Genomic DNA, 21,281 nt, shown 5'->3' with positions numbered 1-21,281 from the left:
CTCTTTCCATGGAGCGTAAAACCCTTATATGGGTATGGATTTCTTGAATCAACATTCTAATAAGATCACTCGAGCCAGAGAATTTTGCACAAATGTCTTATATCCTTTGTAATGGCAGAATCATTTCTGATTGTATGATCCCAATCACAAGGAATAAGAGGACTTGTATCCCACTATTCTATTTGACCGTACCAAATCCGGGATCAGCCATTGCTCGATGCCATGAGACATGAAAGGTACATATCCTAGCTGTCAGTCCCCACGAAGCCTTTGCTCTACACTTTTGTGCGTGTGTAGATATATATACCTCTGCTGTAATGGAAGAAGGCAATGCATGTGGTTAGGTGCCTGTAACGGCCACAGAGAGTGACCGTTCCCTTCCGTTTACTCGCCAGCAGGAGCTGATACTTAAACCGGTACAGAGAATGTTCTGAGTGGTACATATATCACTCTGGTTTTTGTTTGTTCGTAATCTGGATGGGGGTAGACAAGAAATTGTTTGTGAGAGTAAAAGATTTGGCTATGCACACAGAAAAAATCTTATCAATTATATGGAGAAATCATTGTCCATTTGAACACATACACTCTTTATCCTTAATTACAGCCCAAAAACATAGAAATTGTGTTTTCAAGTTTGGGAGGATGCCTCGGTCTCTTCTGTCCAATCTGGGTTCGGCTCACTCCACGACCTCGGCCTAACCCCGAGCTTGAAATACAGCGCCATCTCCATTGCCTCGAAAATCTTGGTCTCGTCCAAAAATTTGTTCCATACCCCACTCACTATGCAGTAGTTGTTGTTATATGGCGGCCGGTGGTGAGCCGCGTGCTGTGACCGGGAAACCAGCACACCCATGTCCTGTAACGCCACCACGAGCCGTGGAAGCTTGCTCTTTGTGCTGTGTGCCCAAGCATGGAACTGCTGGCTGAACATTATGCAGAATGCGAACACGCTGACAAACCCGTGTAGGACGGGGTCGTCGCAGGCAAGGTCCAGCGGAAGGACCGCAAAGGCGATGACTCGACCCAGAGCGTGGAGATTGTTGGCGAACTGACGCCTGGTGATGGTCCACGGCCACTTGTGGTGACCCTGGAAGGCTTCAATCTGAGCCCCAAACACGGGCGTTGACCCGTCCCCATAGTTGTCGATGCCCCAGTGGTAGACCCCGGATCCTAGGTCGGCTAATATATAGCCAACGTATCCGGCTATCGCGGGTTCGAGCCACATGTGGGAACTCAACATTCCGGCGATGGATTTGGCAGCGGAAACAAGGACGGTGGTAGAACCAGCGGCGACCCATAAACGGTGCGGCCACGTTGATTTCAGAGACGGGTCGTTTAACCGGGGAGGAGCGAGCTCAGTCGGGTTTGGAGGGCTCAAGAGCCGTGGCTCAGCCACCAGGCCGTCACCGAAAGGTCTGGGCTTGGTCGTGACCGAGCATGTCAACACACGCGCGTGGAGACGCCATGGGCGGACGCTGTGAAGGGACCTTAGAGAGCACGTGGCATGGAGAGAAGCTGAAGCAGAAGACATTGGAAGAGATGAGAGAAGTGAAACTCTGTGTTTGGTTTCTTCGTCTTGTGATTACATAAAGCGAAGGGAAGAGGAGAGGTGGTCGTATAACGGAAGAACGTGGTGGATATTAATTGAGACAGAGGAGAGTAGATGAGTTTGTGGACAGAAGTGTGGGTTTTGCCTTGAAAATGCGTGGGCTGTGGACAGACGCTCATGGCTTTGAAAAAGACCGATACCATATTTTTCCAAACTTTTGTTTATAATTGTCAATTCAATCCCTAAGCTTTTTTGAAAAAAAATATATTCTCATTTAACTCACAATTTTTTTTATAGGAATAAATTCTTTTAAAAAATAAAAATTAGGAATATTATTTTGGTTCTGTTTAATATGTACTCCTTTTGAATTTTTGAAAGGAATACAAGCAAAAAAAATGAATAATATAGAACTATATTTCAATTAAATTTGATAAGAAAATAATTAATGTATATATTTTTAAATTGAGGAATTCGAATTCAAATGGAGAAAAACAAAAATTAATTTCTCAATTTGCAAAACGCGTTAATAGAATGTTCGAACTTTGCAATTTGATGGACATTGACCGAGGTTGATCCCAAACTCCATCAAATCACGGCTCATGAAATAAACCGGTTATTTAAGAAGCCGAAAGGCTTCTTGAGAGTACAAAAACCAGAGTTCAAAAGCTGGAAAAAAAGCTTCCAAATTTCGGGATAAGGTCCAAAAGCTAGATGACCATGAAAACGAATTCTGCAAAAACATATATGATTTTTTCTTTTATAACGTGAGAAGAACCCGAAACAATTACCTTTAGGATTCCCCGTCCTCAAAATTTCGGAAGATTCGTTTAAATAATAAAAGATGGATTCTTTAAAAACGATTTTTTCTTAATACGTTTAGTGAGAGAGAACTTTACCGAGAAAATACTATTTTTTTCTTGCATGTCTGATTGAATAATTTTGTTCAATTAAACATTGTTCTTATGGAAAAACGGTTTAGATTCCCTTGAATAATTTGTGGATTAACCGTTACGTTTGGATCTTTTAACTAACCCATCTTCTTATCGTGTGTCTGAGGGATGAGTTCAGAAAAATTTATTACTGAAAACACTGATACTACGATGTTAAAATACAGAATATTTATTTGGTTTGATCAGGCACATAAATTCATTAATTTTATATAAATTTAGTTTAAAAAATAAATATTAATTGTAGCGACATGAGGCATATCATGTGAACGCGTGAAATCATCGGTGGGTCTTTATTATGATTGTGCCAAACGAAAATATCACTAGAAACTAAGAACAAATGTTGGGCACGAGGCGTATATTTCAAATTAGCGATTTCTGTCCCAGGACATTAGTATGAGTTTCGGCTTAGATATCTGGTTACCAAAAAAAAAGTGTCCGGATTCGATTAGTATGAACTTCGGTCTAGATATCCGGTTACCAAAAAAGAAGTGTCTGGAAGATTCTGAAGGAAAGAGAAGGTTCCAAAAGAAGAAACGACGGATTCCTCGTTTGTGTTCAAGCGACTAAAAGTGGTATCGGATCTTTCTGTAGGATAATCCCTGAATTGAGTTTTGTGCGTATAAAAACCGAACAAAGAAATGGAGCAACACATATAAATATCGATTCAAAAACACATACATATATACGTATGAATTTCCAGACCTAACTATAGAGTAAATCCATTCTGGTATCAGAGGTATGAATGTCCCTAACAATGCATTATCCTGACCAGGAACAAGATGCCGCTCCAAAACCTAATATCCGTTAGGTACATTGATCTGCTTTTACAATTTCGGCATATGGGCTAAAGAAATAGGTTGTTAGTTGCAAAGATCTTGACATGAATCGACGGTTTTTTTTTACCGTTCCTTCAAGAGGTTCGATCCTCATTTGACAAGGCTCCTCGTATGCTGTAGCTGTTCCGCTCCAATTCTCCTGCCTGAAAACGATTCCCGTCCTGATCAAACCAGTAACCTCTCCTTCGTTTCAATAAGTCTGATGATGCATCCATAGCCGCAACTCTGTTCACTTCGCTTCTGATTGGCCTCTGATGATCACCCGGGTACTCTGGTTCGCGTCTGTATTGGTTGCTGGATCTTGTAGAGTTCAATGAAGATGAGGCATGTAGGTGTTTTCTGTCACGAGGGATCGAGGGTAATGGTGGAAAGGGATGAAATGGCATACCAGGGGCTATGGCTAGTTTCTCGCATGTTTCTTCAGGAATGTCTTGTGCAAATCGCTGCACAATAGCCAATGGAATCCCATATGAGACGGGCAATGGAGAAATAAACTTCTCTTGTGGATGTGCAAGAGCTATGTCTGCTCGGTCTAAAGGGCACTCAAACCCTGGTGGACTACCATCTTTGACATTTTGATTTCTGAATTTGGAAGACACAGCTTCATGTTTCAGTTTCAGACATGAAGGCGTGGAAGATTTTGGGCGGGTCTCCACTTCCCGGCTTGGAGAAGAATGGAGATCATGTTTTGATGTGGGCTGGTCCCATCTCGTTTTACGCTTACGTGTTCCTGTAACGGTTGTTTGGCAATTACCAGGTTCAGTTTCTAAAGCATCCTTGTTACCCGATGAAGGGGTTTCGGGTTTTGGTTGAGGAGCAGAGGTTATTGATTCAGATGATCTGACTGGGTCAGGTGTTTGGCCATGTGATGCTGGGAATCTACTATAATCCCGATGTCTGCAAGATCCTTTCATGCTCTCAACCTTGTTCATGCGCATACGTCCTCTGAAACGCTGATGATTCCATCTATCACGAAAATTTCGAGCAATTTGGTGAACCTATACGTTACAAATAACAACTCAATTAGCATTCCCTACAGTAATCCATCTCAAAAAAATCGTCTATGGAATGCATTTGGAAAAGAAAATTAAGAAACTAGTTTCTTTAAAATAGCAGGCAGGCAGGCAGGATGATGATAAATCGTAAGCAAAACCCGAGATCTCAATTAGAATGTTCTGCAGTAACTCTCCCAAAAACAAAAACCCATAAAATAAAGGAACAAAAGTATCGTTTAAGGAATGAATTTGGAAAAAAAAAGAAACAAATTTCCATAGAATAACAGGCAGGAAGGAAAATGCTAAGTCATGAGCAAACTCAAGATGTGAGGGCTACCTGTTTATCGTCATGCTCTGTCAACGACAACAAGGAATCTTGAAAGCTGCATGGGCAAAATAATTTTAAGACAATTTTTTTTTTATAAAACATAGTTGGAAAGGTCCAAATCATTTACTTAGGACAACATCCGACATATATCGAGATAAATCAGCAAGATTTGAAGTTGAGCAAACCTCTCCATTCCCAGACAAGGAGGAGCTCTGATTATATCTTCCAGGGTAAGAATGTCCCTCACAGTTAAGTACTCCAAAACCTGTTGTAAGATAGTTACCACAAAAATCGATTTTGTTTCCTAATTACGAAGTAAACTTCAAGAGATAAACTGTAAAGTTTGGTTTCTGAGATTGAACCCATAGCTAAAACTCAAGCCATTGAATCAAGTCCATGATACCTTCAGAATTTTCCGGAGGATTGGAATCTTTTTAAAATCATTCTTGTACTGTTTGATTGTATTGTGTAGCATCTGCAGACCTGGAAATACGACAACGGTGGTTGTTCATTGCAACTTATTGGATGGCGAAATAGAAAGTGCGAAAAGAAATGTGGCATCTCTACCATTTCTGTTTACAATATCCATCAGTACAGCTCGTGACCTCGTCTTCAGAAGCGCATCTAGGACCATAGAAATATCTCGATTGCTGCCACAAACACTAAGTATGAAAATTTTACAAACACGATATGATACTTTGGAAGAAAGTTGATCACATGAACAGAGAATCATAGGAGACCTCTGTATTCCTTCTTTGCTTGCAACTCCAGGCAAACCTGCAGTGAGAAGCAAAAGCTGCAAGTAGCCTTTGGTTGCATCCTGTCACAGAAACAAAACTGGTGAGTAACCCAAAATGAAATGGCGATGGAAGAACTAAATTGTAAGAGATATGAAAACATTGCTGAGATGAAAAAGAGCCACTCGAACAATTTAAGTACCCCAGAATGGTTAAGGTTACGGAATACGTGCCAAATGGAGTATCCTCATATACATACTTGGAAACAGGTGGACATAAAGATTTACGTACTTTTCGTTTGCTTATTCCCCCATCAGAATCCAGCAACTCGGTAAGTTTGCTTTCAACTGCAAAAGCTGAAGAGAATGGTCAATAAACACCACTTCCATTTCCATGGAATAAAGCAAAATGGAATCCTGGTTTGGGGAAATTTGTATTGGGGAAAAAACAAATAACATTATATGCTGACCAGTTTCTATACGTCTATTAGAGCAACCTCGACACAATGTTTTGTGTTTCACAAAATTGGTCGGCGAGTTATCAGACCCACTGGTTTGAAATTTCCTGCCATCAGGAGAACTGTTTTTGCCTTTTCTTTCCTCTCGAGAAAGGGAGAAACAAGGAATCGTCTCCATATGTCGAGATGACTTCTGCAAATATTTCCCATCTTCAACAGAGAAAGACTTGGAGCAGCCAGGATCAACGTCACAGAATAATTTGCTCTCTAAAGCAGGAGAAGCTACTTCTTGTGACAGAGTAGGACATATTGTCTCCCTTTCTGAGTAAGTATCTGATTGGAGAGCAATGATTTCCTTTTTTGTGACAACTTCCAGTGGAAGGGAGCCCACCTGAGGCTGGACTGGCGATAAAGAACTATCCTCCAAATATTCCACTTGGGAACTGGATGGAGCAAAGTGATCCATGGAATCATCAGGTTCTGGATGAGCAACCACTTCATAAACTTCAAGTTCGTGATCGATCATTTCCTCTGTCTCCCTTCGAAGTTCATCAGCTAGTTTTACTTCTGCATAATTAAATGGGCTATTTCTAGTAACAGGGTTTGAAATATCATCTTCCAGAATATGGACTTCATCTGAATCACTTTTCACAATTACATCCCTATCAAGAAGATCACCGCCTATATAACCCCGACATCTGGACGAGCCACAGTAGCACTTTGGGCCAGCTGCTCCAAATACCCTTACATAGTTATAGTCGAATGTCAACTCCTCTTCCTACATTAAAAACTTTTTAGGTTTACAAAAGCACTCACATACAAGAATAGAAGAGAGAGAGAGAGAGAGAGAGAGAGAGAGAGAGAGAAAGAGGGGAAAATACAGGCACACAACTTCAAATAATGCGCTTAACTGGGAGGCCATCAGATTCAAGGTGGGGACATACCTTCTTAATGTCTCTCAATGCAAATATTCCGATACAAATCTCTCCATTCACCATCCACTGTTCAAATAACTTTGAGTAAGAATATAATATTCCAAAACAAATAAAATACAGAATATCCATAACAAAAAAAAATCTAACCATACAGAATATATAAAGGAAAATTTCCTACAGTGATTCATCTAATAAACGATTTAGCTAGAATCACAACAATGCTCAAGATATCAAAAATCACAATTCAGTGAAAGGTTATGACTATTCTCACCTTCTCAGTGCGGCAATTCGGATAACAGCTATGATTGATGAAGCGGCCCAAATTTCCTTTTGCACCTGCATCGATCACCTAAAATGGATATGTGAAAAAAGGAAAATTAAATTAACGAAGCTAAACAAAAACACGGGAATCAACAAGAAGCCAATCCAAACCTCATTTGCATTCAATGTCATAAAGTAAAAATGCCTCTGACCCTGAGCAGCATAATCATTCAGTCGAGATTCATAAGCTTGCCCATCAAGCACCTAATGGGATCGAATATCTTAGCATTTAGATAGTACTGTCAAGATATTCATTAATGGCAGACGGATACTTTGCACATACATAAAATGGAATACAATTACTCGCAATAGTTGAAGCGAATTCAAAATTCTAGAGATACCACCAGAAGTTCACTTATACCTCTCCAACATATTCGATAATAAAATGCCCCTCGCATACATCTTCAAGAACTCTCAAACCGTGACCTTTCTTACCAGCATTGAACAACTCCACCTTGGCATATTTACGCTGCTGAAACTGAATAAATGGACAGAAATCTAAACAATGGATAATCTCACACAAGAATGCTCCTTGTGAAAAAATTGAAATGCAGAAGGAATAATTCAAGTACCTGTTGGTTGGAGCAATTATCTCCACAAGGACAAGTGCTTTGGACGCACTCAATCTTGAGCATCCTATTGAGACAATCATCTCCACAGCCCAATCGACCACATGGTGGGGCCTTGCACTGACAGACTAGAACCTGATTTCATATCTGAAGCATTATAAATAGCGGAAACACATTCATATCAAGTTATCAACGATAACAATACTTTTCCCTGTCTCCGTGGGTGAATAGGTGCAAGAGCCCATACTTGAAAAGTAGCTAAAAGGATTTATATTCTATTAATCTAACAACTTATCCCAATTGAACAGATCAGTCTATAACTAATCACCTTTCTAGAAATCAGCTGCCAACTTGACTCGATTCTGGGACAGTCAATTAATTTGAGCTGATATAATCTGTCTATGATTTTATTTTCTTCTTTTAGCCTTCCAATTCGCAAATCGTGTTGAACCATCTCAATGGAATTCCAAAAAAAACCAGATTGCTTACTTAAGTTCACATGAAGTTTATGGCACTAAAAAAAATAGACAATACCAGACCTCATCAATTGTTTGTGCTTTACGGGATCGGTGCAGAAACTGGTTGCATTTGATCCCCCTAAAAAATGGAGTCTTGGGAGCTGCCAGATACAAAAAATTACAGCGGCTGTTTAAAAATATGCCTACATTTCACGGCTAGATTTCACCAATTTCTCAAAATGCTTCACCTGGTTTCTTTCTGGATTCTGACACCTTGGCAACTTTACTTAGTTTAGAATCACCCTCATATGCAACTAGCTCTGCACTGATTCCTTCATCTGATAACTCTTGGGGCACAGAGCAATCAGCAAAAGCTTCATCTGAATTATCGGTGCAAATCCTTCAGGAAAAGTTAAGAAAAGATAGGTTCTCATTAGGGAGATTCAAGAACGATCCTGTGTACTAAAGACAAAATGTGGCACAACTCGTCATTCTCCAATCAAGCAGATGACAAGCATATGCATAACACTTGTACAACTGCCCAACTCAACAAAAATGAAGAACTTCAAGAAGTATCATGCAACAGTCAACTTTACCCAACATTATCATACAGATTATGCATAAGCGCCAGTATGAGATGTGCTGCCGCAAAGGTAAATTTTTTGCAATAACTAAAAAGTGTTGCAAATTTGGTATGGGGGACGTTGGTATTAGAAAGTTGGATTATCGATCGAGAGTCGGTGTGAGGTGTTAAAGGAATCTGAGTCTCAAGAGATTACTCGCCGTACCTATGGATGATCCTAACCGGGAGAATGGTCACGTTCGAGCTGAAGGAGAGCAAGAGAAAGAGATGCACGATTAGAAGGCAAACCAACGAGGAGGTACGAGTGAGAGAGATTAAAGGCGACTGGATGGGGCGATCAAGGTTTTGAGTTGCGAGCCTCACCAGGCTGAGGGGTGGATAGCGATTTCGTTAGGGAGAGCCTTTCACCTTGCTTCGTCGGCCGCTTGCCTTGCCTTACCGACCGTTTGTCTCATCTCTCGCTCCTAGATACGTCTCTTTCGCCTCTGGTTTCGTCCCCATCGCATTTGCCCACTCAGGCAGGTACTCAGTCTCAAAGCTCAGGTATCCCACCCCTTATGAGCCCAAAAATCCGAGAGCGAGAACAAGATTGGATAACCGAGAAACTCGAAACACTACCCACCCTAAAATTTGGAATACATTTTTGCAAAGCAAAATCAAACAAAAGGCGGATATCCCCCATTGCATCGCAAAGTAATTCTATCACGAAAAGAAGAGCATTCAGCATATCCAAGGTTTCGATTTACATAATGCTGAAAGAAACCCGTTTAAGATCAGGATGAAACTTACAGAGAAGTAGAGTAATCTCTGTCTCTGGTGACACGACGCCATTTGAAACATTCATCGCACTGAACCCATGCAATATCTGAAGGGGTAAGTTTCTCAACTACACCATTTGGCGTCACGCCAATAGTGGTCACATTGAGTGATGCAACATAGTCTTTGGTATCTGCTCTTGAAACAGAAGATGCTCTGTGGCAGCCTACTGCATGAAATCACATGAACACCCTTTATTCCATAATCACCCAAATGTAAACAAGAAAACATATGACAATGAAATCAGAAATAGAGAATGAAAATTTGCCTTCCAAAACAACTAGGACAAAGGAGGCGGTAGATAAACAATAGTGTACCTTCTCTGTGCTGAAGCTTTACTTTCTCCAGACAGGGATCACAAGCATCCTTCTCGTCTTTACTGTGTTTAACTAGCTTCTGTTGGTTTTTTATGTATCCAGATTTCATTTTCTTTCTTCCCTTCCAATAATCCAAACATTCTCTCCTTCCATTGCTTCCTTCTTCGGATTTTACACTTTTAGAACTATGTTGCCCCTCGGATTCACAGGAAGAAAGAACTTTCCTTGAACTCTGTGGCCCAGGAAACTGTGGATCAAGGTCTGGAATTTTCTGAGTTCCCATGGAGACTTCACATCGAGTCTCTTCAAGCAAAGGGAACAGTTCACAAGACTGATCCTCCTCAGTGGAAAGGTTGCTTGAAGCTTCTAAACTTGGGCTAGAACAACGGCTCTCCTTTTTTACAATTTCTGCAATACTCATTTCTGTACATTTGTGGCTATCTACCTTCATTCTCCTTTCCCTTCCTCTACTCCAATTCTCAAGTTCTGCCTCAGAAACAATCAATACAGTACTGCACAGGTCATCTTGATCTTTAGCCCCAACATCAACAAAAGGTAATGAATTGATGACTTCAGAACCTGGTGAAGAACTGGCCACATTGGAGGGAGGTGATATATCCATATCAGCAGCATCTCTAGCTGATTGTTGAGAAAACTTGTGACACTTCAAGTCCTTGCTATCATGTTTTACGACATCCAGAGAGTCACCATTGATGTCCCGATGTTTTACGATTAGTTTATTTTCAAGACCAGATTTACTAAATTTTACCTTTAACCGAATGCAGGCTTTAGAAGCCTGATTCTGTTCACTTGAAAATGGTGCATCTTCCCCATTTGGATGGCTACAACTACGTCGATCAACCTGAGCACCAGAATATCTCTGAGAGCATTGATTTGGATCTTTGTCTGACACATGTTCCTGGGTCCTGCAGTAAAATTGTGACATATATCTAGATAGCCCCCATTGTGAGGAGCGGGCCAATTTAGATGAATGGCTCCTCTTCCTCTTAGCAGCTCTGGATATCGAATCTGGAGATTCTTGTGATTGCTGGGCCTTGAGATTTTTTCCCCAATGGTCACAGACCTTTTTCATCCGGCTCTTACCGCTCAATTCACTCATTCGGCTTCTTGTCCAAGTACCCGACAAATCAGCTTCTTGTCCAGAGAAGCAAGCAGCTTCGTCACATTGGTTATCTTCATCATCGATTGGTTCAGCACAACTAACTCTGTCATCAGACAATAAGACCGCATTGGCGCCCTTCCCCAGAATTTCTGGAAAATCTGACTGCACAAGACACTGATTGGCAAAGTCAAGAGCTTCAATCCTACAAGCATCTTCTTCCATCCAACTGCAGTGACCATCTTCTGACCCATGCAAAAAGTCCCTTTCTCTATCCATAAGAAGACCATCAATACTATTTGTATCTCTCTGCTCTCTTCTCAAACCTGGCGCCAACTCAGAATCCTGTGAAGATGTGATCAACGTTTCCTTATCTACCGATGATCTATCTCGGTGTACTTCAGGAGCATTAACCACAGATGATTTGAGGTAATTCTTCAAGCCTGAACGAAAACCTCTCCGTAGTTCAGTTTTGGCCTCTTTTCTACCATCCTTGAGCATCTCCATGACATTGTCAGGGTTCAAACAATCAGAACCCAACCACCGATTTGAGTTCACAGCAGAATCAACCAGATCATGTCCATGACCTGAGCATGGAAGCATCGCAGTAAAGTAATTCTGTTCAACCTCAGGCGATGAATTCAAATCAATCATGGTAATCACAATGATCCTGCAACTTTTACTGGAACAAGCTTAATTTCCCAAACAAGCCTTCACATGCAGAATTCTCAACATCCAACACCCATAACCACTAAACGCAGAAGGATCGTCATCAGAAGCATGCAAAAAATCACTCACCGAGCCAAAACAACACAATGCAGAACCTATCTCATCACCCAAAAAACCCTACATTCCCTTCAGCAATACCTCTCTTCTCCCACAGAAAAAGCAACGAATCTCCACGCAACAAACTTTCCAACGAGCGAAAAACTATTCCCCATGGCTTCAAACGGAAACAAAACTAGAATGCGAATGATCATACCATTCCGAAGCCTCCACAGCCTACAAACACAACAAATTCCGGCAGGCAAAATCGGGAATCATCAACTAGAATCATGATGAATGAGAGATGAAGAATAAAAAAAAAAGAGAAGGAGAATAACCTGTTGATAAGTCGTAGGCAAGTCGCCGATTCCCCGGCTTCGACGGAACAATCGCTTGGAAACCGTTGTTTGGTTTGATTCGTCGTGCGGGAATTACTTTTGCTGGTTTTAGAATTATTTTATTTTTATTTGATTGACAAATTTTATTTTATTCAATTATTTAATTAATACTTTTTCTCTAGTTTTCAGAAAGGGACCAAAAAATTCTGACGGAGTCTAAAACACCAATAGTCAGAGATTCCGACTCACGCGCTTTGGGTCGTCTGTCCCCACACACGCGCTTAACAGATTGCGAAGTGGTCATGCTATTCCCTATGCAAGAAAATAAAATATAAATAAAGAAATGCGTATTCCTAGATATTATCAGCTGGACAAAACTCATATTTCCGTATTATTTTTGGATATTTGCAACACTATTGAACTATATCCACTGGATTTTTTTTAATGTTATTATATCTTTACAATCTTGAGACCACAATTTTCAATTCGAATGTTCAAATTGGTTTGGGATTTTGAGGTTTATAATTCATATATGACTACGATTTTATACCGAACCGTCTAAAATACGATTTTATACCGAACTGTCTAAAATACGATTTTTTTAAACTGAACCGTCTAAAATTTTTTAACGATATTTAAAAAAATTGAATTTTTCGAAATCAAATGAACCGAATTTTTAAAAAAAAATCAAAAAACCAAAAAATTCTTCAAAAATCTAATTTATTTTAACAAAAACCATAATCAAACCGAATCGAAACCAATAAAATATCAATCGATTATTATATATTTTTATAAAATCGAAAGAACTAAAATAAATCATTTCTAAACCGAATACCGAAACGTCTACCCTTATCAGTCACTCACTGTTCTAATATATTAGAAAAAAAATATTTATAAACTTCTAGACTGAAATACCATGAATTTATATTGAACCGATATTTGGATGGTAAAGATTATAATTGTATATATTTTAATGATCGTTCTTATTGATTCGGTTCAATTGTTTGGAGACAAAAGGCAAAAAGGCATATCAGAGCTTCGTAGTCAATTGCACCTTGAACCCCGTTTCCCGTCTGTCATGTGTTGCCCGTAATAGCCACCATCTCTTGACTCAATACACATATTCAAAATAATCATCACCATGCATTTGACCTAATCTTTCTCATAGTTTATTTAATGTTATACGTTAAAAAAAGTTAGTAAATAGCTCAAACAATTTAGAACAACTATAAAAAAAAACCCCGAATATATATATATATATATAATAATTGCTTCTGGAACACTCCTATTCTTATTAATAATAATAAAAATTTTAATATACAATGTAGTTTTCTAATATATTTACATTTTTCATCTGTTTTTATTAACACCCATAAATTAATTTTAGAAATTAATCTTTATATTCTGAAATACTTGCGATAGTGGTAGATATTGCGGATTTTGATTTGTTTAGTTTGGAAACCAAGGGGTTTCGGTTGACAACCGATTTTTGTAAATGAAACTATTATAGCTGTTTATAAAAGGTTAAGCATTCATAAAAAAAAAGTTTGGATTTTGATTTATTATTTTAAAATTTTATCTTTGTTTGGTTTTCCCGTTGAGAGTTGGTTTGATTTGATTTTATTTTGTTTAGATTCCAATTCAGTTTTTACGGATAAAAACATTTATTTTCTGAAGAATTTTTTTTTATTATTATTTTTCTACTATTTTGGCTCTGTTCGGATTTTTTAAGTTTTAAAAATTTTGTTTCTTTGGATTTTTATGTGAGATTCCTTTTTGGATTCAATTATTTTTTACCAACGGTTGTTTACTATTGTAATTCACCTCAATTTTCTACGAACTGTTTGTTCAATAAAAGCTTAGATTGACCAATTTCTCAAAATTTTCATTGACATTATTGTTCACAAAATGTAAATAAAATATTTCTTTTTAACAAAAAATTGAATTGCCGCAAAGGTAAATTTTTTGCAATAACTAAAAAGTGTTGCAAATTTGGTATGGGGGACGTTGGTATTAGAAAGTTGGATTATCGATCGAGAGTCGGTGTGAGGTGTTAAAGGAATCTGAGTCTCAAGAGATTACTCGCCGTACCTATGGATGATCCTAACCGGGAGAATGGTCACGTTCGAGCTGAAGGAGAGCAAGAGAAAGAGATGCACGATTAGAAGGCAAACCAACGAGGAGGTACGAGTGAGAGAGATTAAAGGCGACTGGATGGGGCGATCAAGGTTTTGAGTTGCGAGCCTCACCAGGCTGAGGGGTGGATAGCGATTTCGTTAGGGAGAGCCTTTCACCTTGCTTCGTCGGCCGCTTGCCTTGCCTTACCGACCGTTTGTCTCATCTCTCGCTCCTAGATACGTCTCTTTCGCCTCTGGTTTCGTCCCCATCGCATTTGCCCACTCAGGCAGGTACTCAGTCTCAAAGCTCAGGTATCCCACCCCTTATGAGCCCAAAAATCCGAGAGCGAGAACAAGATTGGATAACCGAGAAACTCGAAACACTACCCACCCTAAAATTTGGAATACATTTTTGCAAAGCAAAATCAAACAAAAGGCGGATATCCCCCATTGCATCGCAAAGTAATTCTATCACGAAAAGAAGAGCATTCAGCATATCCAAGGTTTCGATTTACATAATGCTGAAAGAAACCCGTTTAAGATCAGGATGAAACTTACAGAGAAGTAGAGTAATCTCTGTCTCTGGTGCCTTTGAGAATATATAACTTGGCCTCTAGGGTTGGAGATGAGCTTCATTGCAGTATTTTTTGAAGTTCAGAGCCTCATCGGTCAAGAATTCACTGCACAGAAATATCACATTCCAAATGTTTAGCAGAGATTGCGAGGTGTTGATCTAACAAACGCAAACGAGGCAAAAAAACGACTCACTATAGCCGCTCAGCCATGCGGGCCGCTTCCCATCGCGGACTCCATGGGTAATCGGTGAGATTCGATTTTATTGGCACACCCGCTTGGTTTAGATGCTGCGTGATTATGGACTTGCGTTAATATGAAATGTTGGAGCGTTTTCAGTTATGCATATCATAGTGCGATTAAGAATATCAAATATGTTTTACCAATCAAATTTTGAGTCTCATGAAATACCTGAAAACTCTGCAGCATCAGAGCTGGTTGCTGCTTGGGGAATTGAGTTGAAAGAAAGAAGTGAACCTACATGAAGATATAACCTGTTAAAGCATTGCTACATACTCTGAAACATGGAAGCTTTCAATCACCAAGGAAAAAATCAGAAGAAAATTTTGTTTCTGCAAATAATCAATCATCCACGATAAGGAGAACAAATTTGATAAACCAGAATCCAGGATTACAATCGTTTTCTTTTAGCAAAACTAATAAGGTTCTGAAACGAGAAATACTCACCAGGAAACCAAAAGTCCCTGAGGCGGCAAGAAAAGTAGCCTTTCTGCAGAATATCTGGCAAGGAAGGAACACGAAAATTGCTTAAAGCACAATCTGTGCAAACATACAAATGCATAAAATGCTTACTGTATCAGCTTCAAGAGGTCTCCCGAAAAAAAGTGCCAATGCCTCGATAAAACTTCTTCTGACATTGATTAAAGAAACCGCTTCCAAGACCTGGAAACCAAAGCTTCATAAAGAACTCACACAGACATTAAGCTAGGAATAAAGTGCATTATCAGTCAGCATATGTCTAGCGAGTTAGTTTGAGAAACCAACCTGTCTCTCGAGGGTTTCTTCAAGATGGGGTAGATATTCGGCTAAGCACCTTCGAAACAGAACATATAAGGATTTCAAGAAAAGGGAAAAAACATTATCAAGATTTTAAGCAGAAGAAACCAGGCAAGCAACAGCAGGTGTTGACAAATGCAGCCACAGTTACTTACATCCCATCCATCCATGCAGTAAGTTTGACATCCTCAACGGAGAACAATGTTTTAAGATCAGAAGATGATACTAATTTCAGCCGAGGTGCCGATGGTGTTGATTCATACTTTCGAACAACTGGGTATAGGACCTGCAGCAATTACCAGTAACATGGAGAATGTTACGAAGCAAGACAATCAGTGGATAATGATAAATTGAGAATGCAGGTAAACAAAACAAAACCTGAAGATATATCTTTTGCTGATGCTTCCATGGACACCCAACAACCATTTTGTTTACGTTCACGTCCATCATTAAATGTACAGAGAACTTTACCTCCTCTGGCTACAGTAATAATTAAAAGGCATTGATCATGTATATAATTAAGCCTTCTACAACATGTTTTTGCCAACTTCACAAGGACACAATCAACTATCGCAGTTAACAAAAGATACCTTGTCAACACCTGAAATCAGCTGCATTTCGATTCCCTACAAGTAAATAAACAATTTTTAGTATGGATAATAGATTCCACAAGGGCGCTGGGTTCAGAGAAGCAATTAAACTTCGTAAGTACTACAATTAAACAAATAAACATGTTCCAAAAGGGAAAACCAACATAGCAGACAATAAACTTCTTAGATCATCTATTTTACATCATATCTTGATGCCTAACATTTCATATATTTTAAGAAAAGAAAAAGAGATGAGCAATAATAACCTTCTCCATTATGTGGAACAACATGAAACGAATACTAGATAAAAGAAGAATGAAAGGAATACTCATCTTTTTCATTATAATGAAGACATACAGGCCACTCGTAAAACAGAATAAATCATGAGACATGGGCTCAAGTTTTGTCAGATGGATTTGGGCCTTCATCGTACCTCACGAGATAATATGGTGCTAATCTCAAACTTCAACCGATCATCGTCAACCTGCCCCACCAGCCTTCTCTGGTAAATCGCATATTGATCCCTAGGGAAAAGGTAATTGAGCAGGAATTTAGATTCAAACATCCAAAAAGCCCCCACAAATGTTAAGAATCAAAACAAACCAAGGCCACTCCGCTCAAAAACGGTAAAATAGTTACCTCAATCCCTGAATGAGAACAAGCAGCCGTGTCGAGTCCTCGCTGTTCCATTCTGAGAAAACCTTTTTTACCGGAGCTGCTAGACCTCCATCAAGAGCAGCAGAACTACATGGATGAAAATCTTCATCATCTGGTCCAAAAATTACATCCGGTGGAGCCATTGGACACTCCGAATAATATAGAACATCCCCTGAATAAAAAAGACCAAATATCACTATCGTTTCTGCATACAAATGTCAGAAACAAGACATGAAAATGATACAATCGAGGTATTCGAACTGAGAAGGAAAACTTACTAACATTTGATTGTGTCCAAACAGTAAGGTATAACTAAACTAAAGCGATCGAGAATCTTAGGATTATACTTGTTACCGGACCAAACTTGTTCAATCTGCACAACATATCAAACCATCGAATCAGTCCAAGTCCTCCATTCCAACACATACAAACACCTTAGATCGAAAACAAAACCCTAGCTTCTGAGAGGTGAGAAGCTCAGGATCTCGGACACATGAATAGAACGCAGAACCTTTGAGAAACCGTAATACAATCAAGAATTCCGTTTTCGGATAATCTCCAGTTACCTTGACGGAATCAGGAGAGTGATTGAGGAGGTAATGGAGCTGAGCGGCGATCAAAGGAGGAAATCCTTCGAACGCCATGGCAGGATCTCCGTAACAAGATAGTCTGCGGTGGTTCTCACGCGCGTGGAGGTGAAACTGCCGGCGAAATCTGGTGACGCGACGGAGCACGGTTGCGGAGAGGATGGCGATGCCAGCGGAAACACGCGCAGCGCGCACTCTCACTCATAAACCAAACGAACGATAACTTGGTCGACCAGGCCCAGTTACAAAACGACAGCGTCTCAATGAAATGGCATAATTGAAATTTCTAGAAATATCGAGGGCATAATCTTATTTTTTAAGCCCTAATTTGCAACATTTAAGTTTGCTTTATAAAATGTCGCCGTGAAGAAATCTCTGCCTCCCCTCCCCCTCTCTCTCTCTCTCTCCAAATCCATTTTCTTTCGTTCAATTCCTTTCCGTTTATTTCTGGAATTTACGATCAAATGATGAGATTGGATCTACAAATTCTCACGACGGTCGTCTGAGATCTTCATGATGCAGCAATCCAATTCTTCTGATGAAACGGAATACAATTACCTTACTCATACTGAGCGTTCTTATGTCATCGATGTTGTTTTCTTTTTTCCGTGGGATTGGTGCCGTACTCGATCTGAATCTGATAGTTTCTGCAACTTATTTCTTTGTTTTTAATTTAATTTTCGGAAATCTGTGTTTAGGGTTTTTATTTGGTCATGCTTCTGGGGTTTACGAGTGCAAGAAAACAGTTCCATACTATGGATAGTTATTTTTTTTAGTTTTCGGCTCTAGGTTATAAAATTTCATAGTTTTTATTTTGAGTTTTTTTAGTTTAGTTTTTGTATTAATTATAAATAAATAAATAGAGTTTTCGGTTTTTTTTTATTAAAATAATTTAAAAATTTTTAGTAAATCTAATTTAAAATTTTTTAATTCTCAATTTTTTAATTTTTAAAAATGCTATTTATCTAATCCCTTTAATAGAAATTTCAGAATCTAAAAGTTAAAAAATTGATAATAAAAATTTTGTGAATTTATCATATTCATAATCTAAACAAAAACCTCAAAATAAAATTAATCACTCTTCACAAACATACTCATAACTACATAGTTTTTAAAATTTTAATTATTTTTTTTACTAAAATAGATTTCTAGATTTTTAAAAAATTAAATTTACAAAATATTATTTTTGAATAAAAATATCACCAATTCATCTTTCAAAGGTACTTCCATTACCCAATTGAGATTCCTGTTAATTGAAATAATTTGTTCTTCTCAAGGATCTTTGATGATATATTTCTTTTTGCATTCATGGATTTCCGGTATGATTATGAATTGTTGTTTTTTATGTCGATGTTTTTAAACATATTGATATTGATCAGTTATTTCCAAGTTTGGATAATTTGATATTACTTTTTGTAGTATATTTTTCCGTTATTTTAATAATTGAGTTTGATATGAATTTGGTTAATTTAAGATAAACAAATTATAGTTAATTAAAATTATTATGATAAAATTATATATTATTTAATCTGTTTTTGTATAGTTAAACGAAATTTTACGGAAATGCATTATAAGTTTTCCCTATATATTGTATTTTTTTCTTTTATATTTTACAAAAATAAATCATCGCCTACTGTAAATCAGTAAATGTAAATATTAATTTTGCCTGTTGTGTAAGAAAGATTAGGTTATGTTTTAAATATTAAATATTAGAAAAAAAATAGGTGAGAATATGGGTTTGTGCTCAATTAAGTCGATTTGGGCTTAAAATTAAATATTGGGCTAATTTTATTTTAGATGTAAGTCGTCGAGGAATTCGCCTCATGTGGGCCCCCAACTTTGTTTCGCTTAGGGTTTACCGAGTCCAAACCCCGAGTCACGACGAGGTCTTTTTTTTACTCGAAAAAGATAAACGATGACAGAAACCAATAGTATTTCTCCACGTGGAATAGAATAGTAAAAGCCGACAATAATGCCCTTAATAAGTCAAAAACATGCTTTTCTCGCTCGAAGTGTACAAGACAATTGGTCAACCGTTGACCATAATTATTTTTCAGATATAAAAATCAAACTTAAGAAATGGTTTTCTGAATGAAATTGTAAATCATAGCTTAATTAAGATACTGTTAAACCAATTTTAGTATTACGTCATAATTTATGAAACGCAACTTCACATAAGTAGAAAATAATAAATCGAAACAAAAAAAATGAAATTCCGCCTACGCATCTACTTATATATATATATATATACACATATATATTATCAGTGAAAATTATGTAAATTACAAATCATCATCCCATTTGTATTTCTTTAAACTCTGTATGTTATGCATGCAATAATCTCAATCTGTCTCGTTGAAAATGTCCCTTCTATACAATGTGCTGACTTATTTTTTATAAATTAAAGTATTAGTTTTCCTACCTAAAAAATATAATTGAATATTGATAAAGTTGATAATAAAAATCTAAAAAATCATGAATCAAATTTTCCATAAAACTTTCGATATCACAAATTTATGATATTTCAATTTGATATATACATACATACGGATCAAACCATACAAATAAATTTAATATTAATTAATATTAATTTTTATACTAATTTAAATAAATAAGATTAATTTTTAATAACAATGTGACATCCGATGCTTATATATATACTCTCATTACAAAATTAGTTGTTTATGCAAATATATCTATTAACAATTAGCAACCATATGAAAAAAAAAACATAAAAACAATATATCCAAAATATCTATAAATCATTAAATTACATAATTTAATTTACCTTTTTTTTAAAGACAATATATTGAAGCTTTTTTAAGAGAATTCGCAGAGCTTCTATACATATATTGATCGCTTTGACTTTTAAATGGGCAAATTGGATCGATTATCTAAATTGACTTATATATTACACTATATCCAATGGCTAAGAAAAGTATTAGAGGCTAGTCAGATTCAGACCGCATCAAATGTAATAATGACAAATTGTTGTATCCTTTTAACTACTATATCAAGATTTCTATATTATTTAATGGAAAAAAAAAATGAAACTAGATCATCAAGTTTTAAGTGTAAATTGAAATTTATGAGGTAAAGATTTGATATTTACAAAAAGAATTGATATACGGATAAATCACATAGATTTTGATAAATAGCGTAAATTCATTTATCATAATTACAACAAATATACTTCAGATTTGTTAATATTTTTGTTCAATTCATTTTGTTTTTCTTTTATACAATCTCTACCCATTTGTTTTTTATAATTTTCCGTTTACCATTTGTTTATCTTCTGTTCGATTCATTTTTAATTATATTTTTAAAAACAATTTTTTTATAATATTTTTTTTATTTCCTTTCATTTTTTATTATAAATTTTTGAATTCAAACTAAATTTGATTCCAATTAAATAATACAGAAAACAAGAAATCTAATCAATTTTTAAATCTGACTGGATTTATACTATTCTGCAGAAATCCTAAAATCATAATTAAACTTAAAATATAAATAGAATACAGTGAGGCTGAAAGTTCCGGAAACGACGTCGTAGTCAGCGTAGAACGCTCGGGTAGATTTCTTGGACCCTAGTTGGAAAAATAATACGTCTTAAACAAAAAATGCAAGTGGGAATAGTCATCTCTCTCTCTCTCTCTCTCTCTCTCT

General features: G+C 37.3%; 3 protein-coding genes across 5 annotated transcripts; all 3 read right to left on the bottom strand.

Moving 5' to 3' along the window:
* Positions 1–521: 521 nt before the first annotated feature.
* LOC104809192 (fatty acid desaturase 4, chloroplastic-like) lies at positions 522–1,652 on the bottom strand. The gene has a single exon (XM_010535081.1). The coding sequence runs from the start codon at positions 1,529–1,531 to the stop codon at positions 629–631; it is 903 nt and encodes a 300-aa protein (XP_010533383.1). The 5' UTR covers positions 1,532–1,652; the 3' UTR covers positions 522–628.
* A 1,504-nt stretch (positions 1,653–3,156) lies between these two features.
* Positions 3,157–12,165, bottom strand: LOC104809635 (histone-lysine N-methyltransferase ASHH2-like). Its single transcript, XM_010535681.1, has 18 exons — positions 12,075–12,165; positions 9,852–11,973; positions 9,508–9,703; positions 8,384–8,535; positions 8,217–8,296; positions 7,681–7,812; positions 7,470–7,586; positions 7,220–7,312; positions 7,059–7,136; positions 6,797–6,853; positions 5,865–6,630; positions 5,687–5,751; positions 5,399–5,478; positions 5,226–5,308; positions 5,062–5,141; positions 4,844–4,923; positions 4,668–4,713; positions 3,157–4,333 (listed from the first exon to the last, which is right to left on the bottom strand). The coding sequence occupies exons 2-18, from the start codon at positions 11,623–11,625 to the stop codon at positions 3,410–3,412; spliced, it is 4,803 nt and encodes a 1,600-aa protein (XP_010533983.1). The 5' UTR covers positions 11,626–11,973; positions 12,075–12,165; the 3' UTR covers positions 3,157–3,409.
* LOC104809190 (BRCA1-A complex subunit BRE) lies at positions 9,375–17,820 on the bottom strand. 3 transcript variants are annotated; one of them, XM_010535079.2, is made up of 14 exons: positions 17,595–17,820; positions 17,311–17,401; positions 17,011–17,200; positions 16,805–16,895; positions 16,372–16,407; positions 16,160–16,261; positions 15,937–16,067; positions 15,770–15,818; positions 15,578–15,667; positions 15,452–15,505; positions 15,176–15,241; positions 14,960–15,054; positions 14,766–14,871; positions 9,375–9,523 (listed from the first exon to the last, which is right to left on the bottom strand). In XM_010535079.2, the coding sequence occupies exons 1-13, from the start codon at positions 17,670–17,672 to the stop codon at positions 14,805–14,807; spliced, it is 1,140 nt and encodes a 379-aa protein (XP_010533381.1). In that variant the 5' UTR covers positions 17,673–17,820; the 3' UTR covers positions 9,375–9,523; positions 14,766–14,804. The 3 variants fall into 3 exon arrangements, with proteins under 3 accessions (XP_010533381.1, XP_010533380.1, XP_010533382.1); XM_010535078.1 differs by lacking the exon at positions 9,375–9,523 and having other exon boundaries at positions 14,617–14,871; XM_010535080.1 differs by lacking the exons at positions 9,375–9,523; positions 17,595–17,820 and having other exon boundaries at positions 14,617–14,871; positions 17,307–17,398.
* Between the last annotated feature and the right edge of the window lie 3,461 nt (positions 17,821–21,281).

This window comes from Tarenaya hassleriana, unplaced genomic scaffold (genome assembly GCF_000463585.1).
Source record: "Tarenaya hassleriana unplaced genomic scaffold, ASM46358v1 Cleome16, whole genome shotgun sequence".
NCBI lineage: Eukaryota > Viridiplantae > Streptophyta > Magnoliopsida > Brassicales > Cleomaceae > Tarenaya > Tarenaya hassleriana.
Note: the sequence above shows the minus strand (reverse complement) of the source record. Positions and strands in the feature narration are given on the sequence as shown.

Coding starts and splice junctions, on each gene's coding strand:
- LOC104809192 (XM_010535081.1), bottom strand. CDS start 1,531: ATGTCTTCTGCTTCAGCTTCTCTCCATGCCACGTGCTCTCTAAGGTCC.
- LOC104809635 (XM_010535681.1), bottom strand. CDS start 11,625: ATGATTGATTTGAATTCATCGCCTGAGGTTGAACAGAATTACTTTACT. Junction 9,704..9,851: donor AAAGCTTCAGCACAGAGAAG/GTACACTATTGT, acceptor GATTTCATGCAG/TAGGCTGCCACAGAGCATCT. Junction 7,813..8,216: donor AAGCACAAACAATTGATGAG/GTCTGGTATTGT, acceptor ATATGAAATCAG/GTTCTAGTCTGTCAGTGCAA.
- LOC104809190 (XM_010535079.2), bottom strand. CDS start 17,672: ATGGCGTTCGAAGGATTTCCTCCTTTGATCGCCGCTCAGCTCCATTAC. Junction 16,262..16,371: donor TGATTTCAGGTGTTGACAAG/GTATCTTTTGTT, acceptor TTATTACTGTAG/CCAGAGGAGGTAAAGTTCTC. Junction 15,242..15,451: donor CAGGGACTTTTGGTTTCCTG/GTGAGTATTTCT, acceptor ATCTTCATGTAG/GTTCACTTCTTTCTTTCAAC.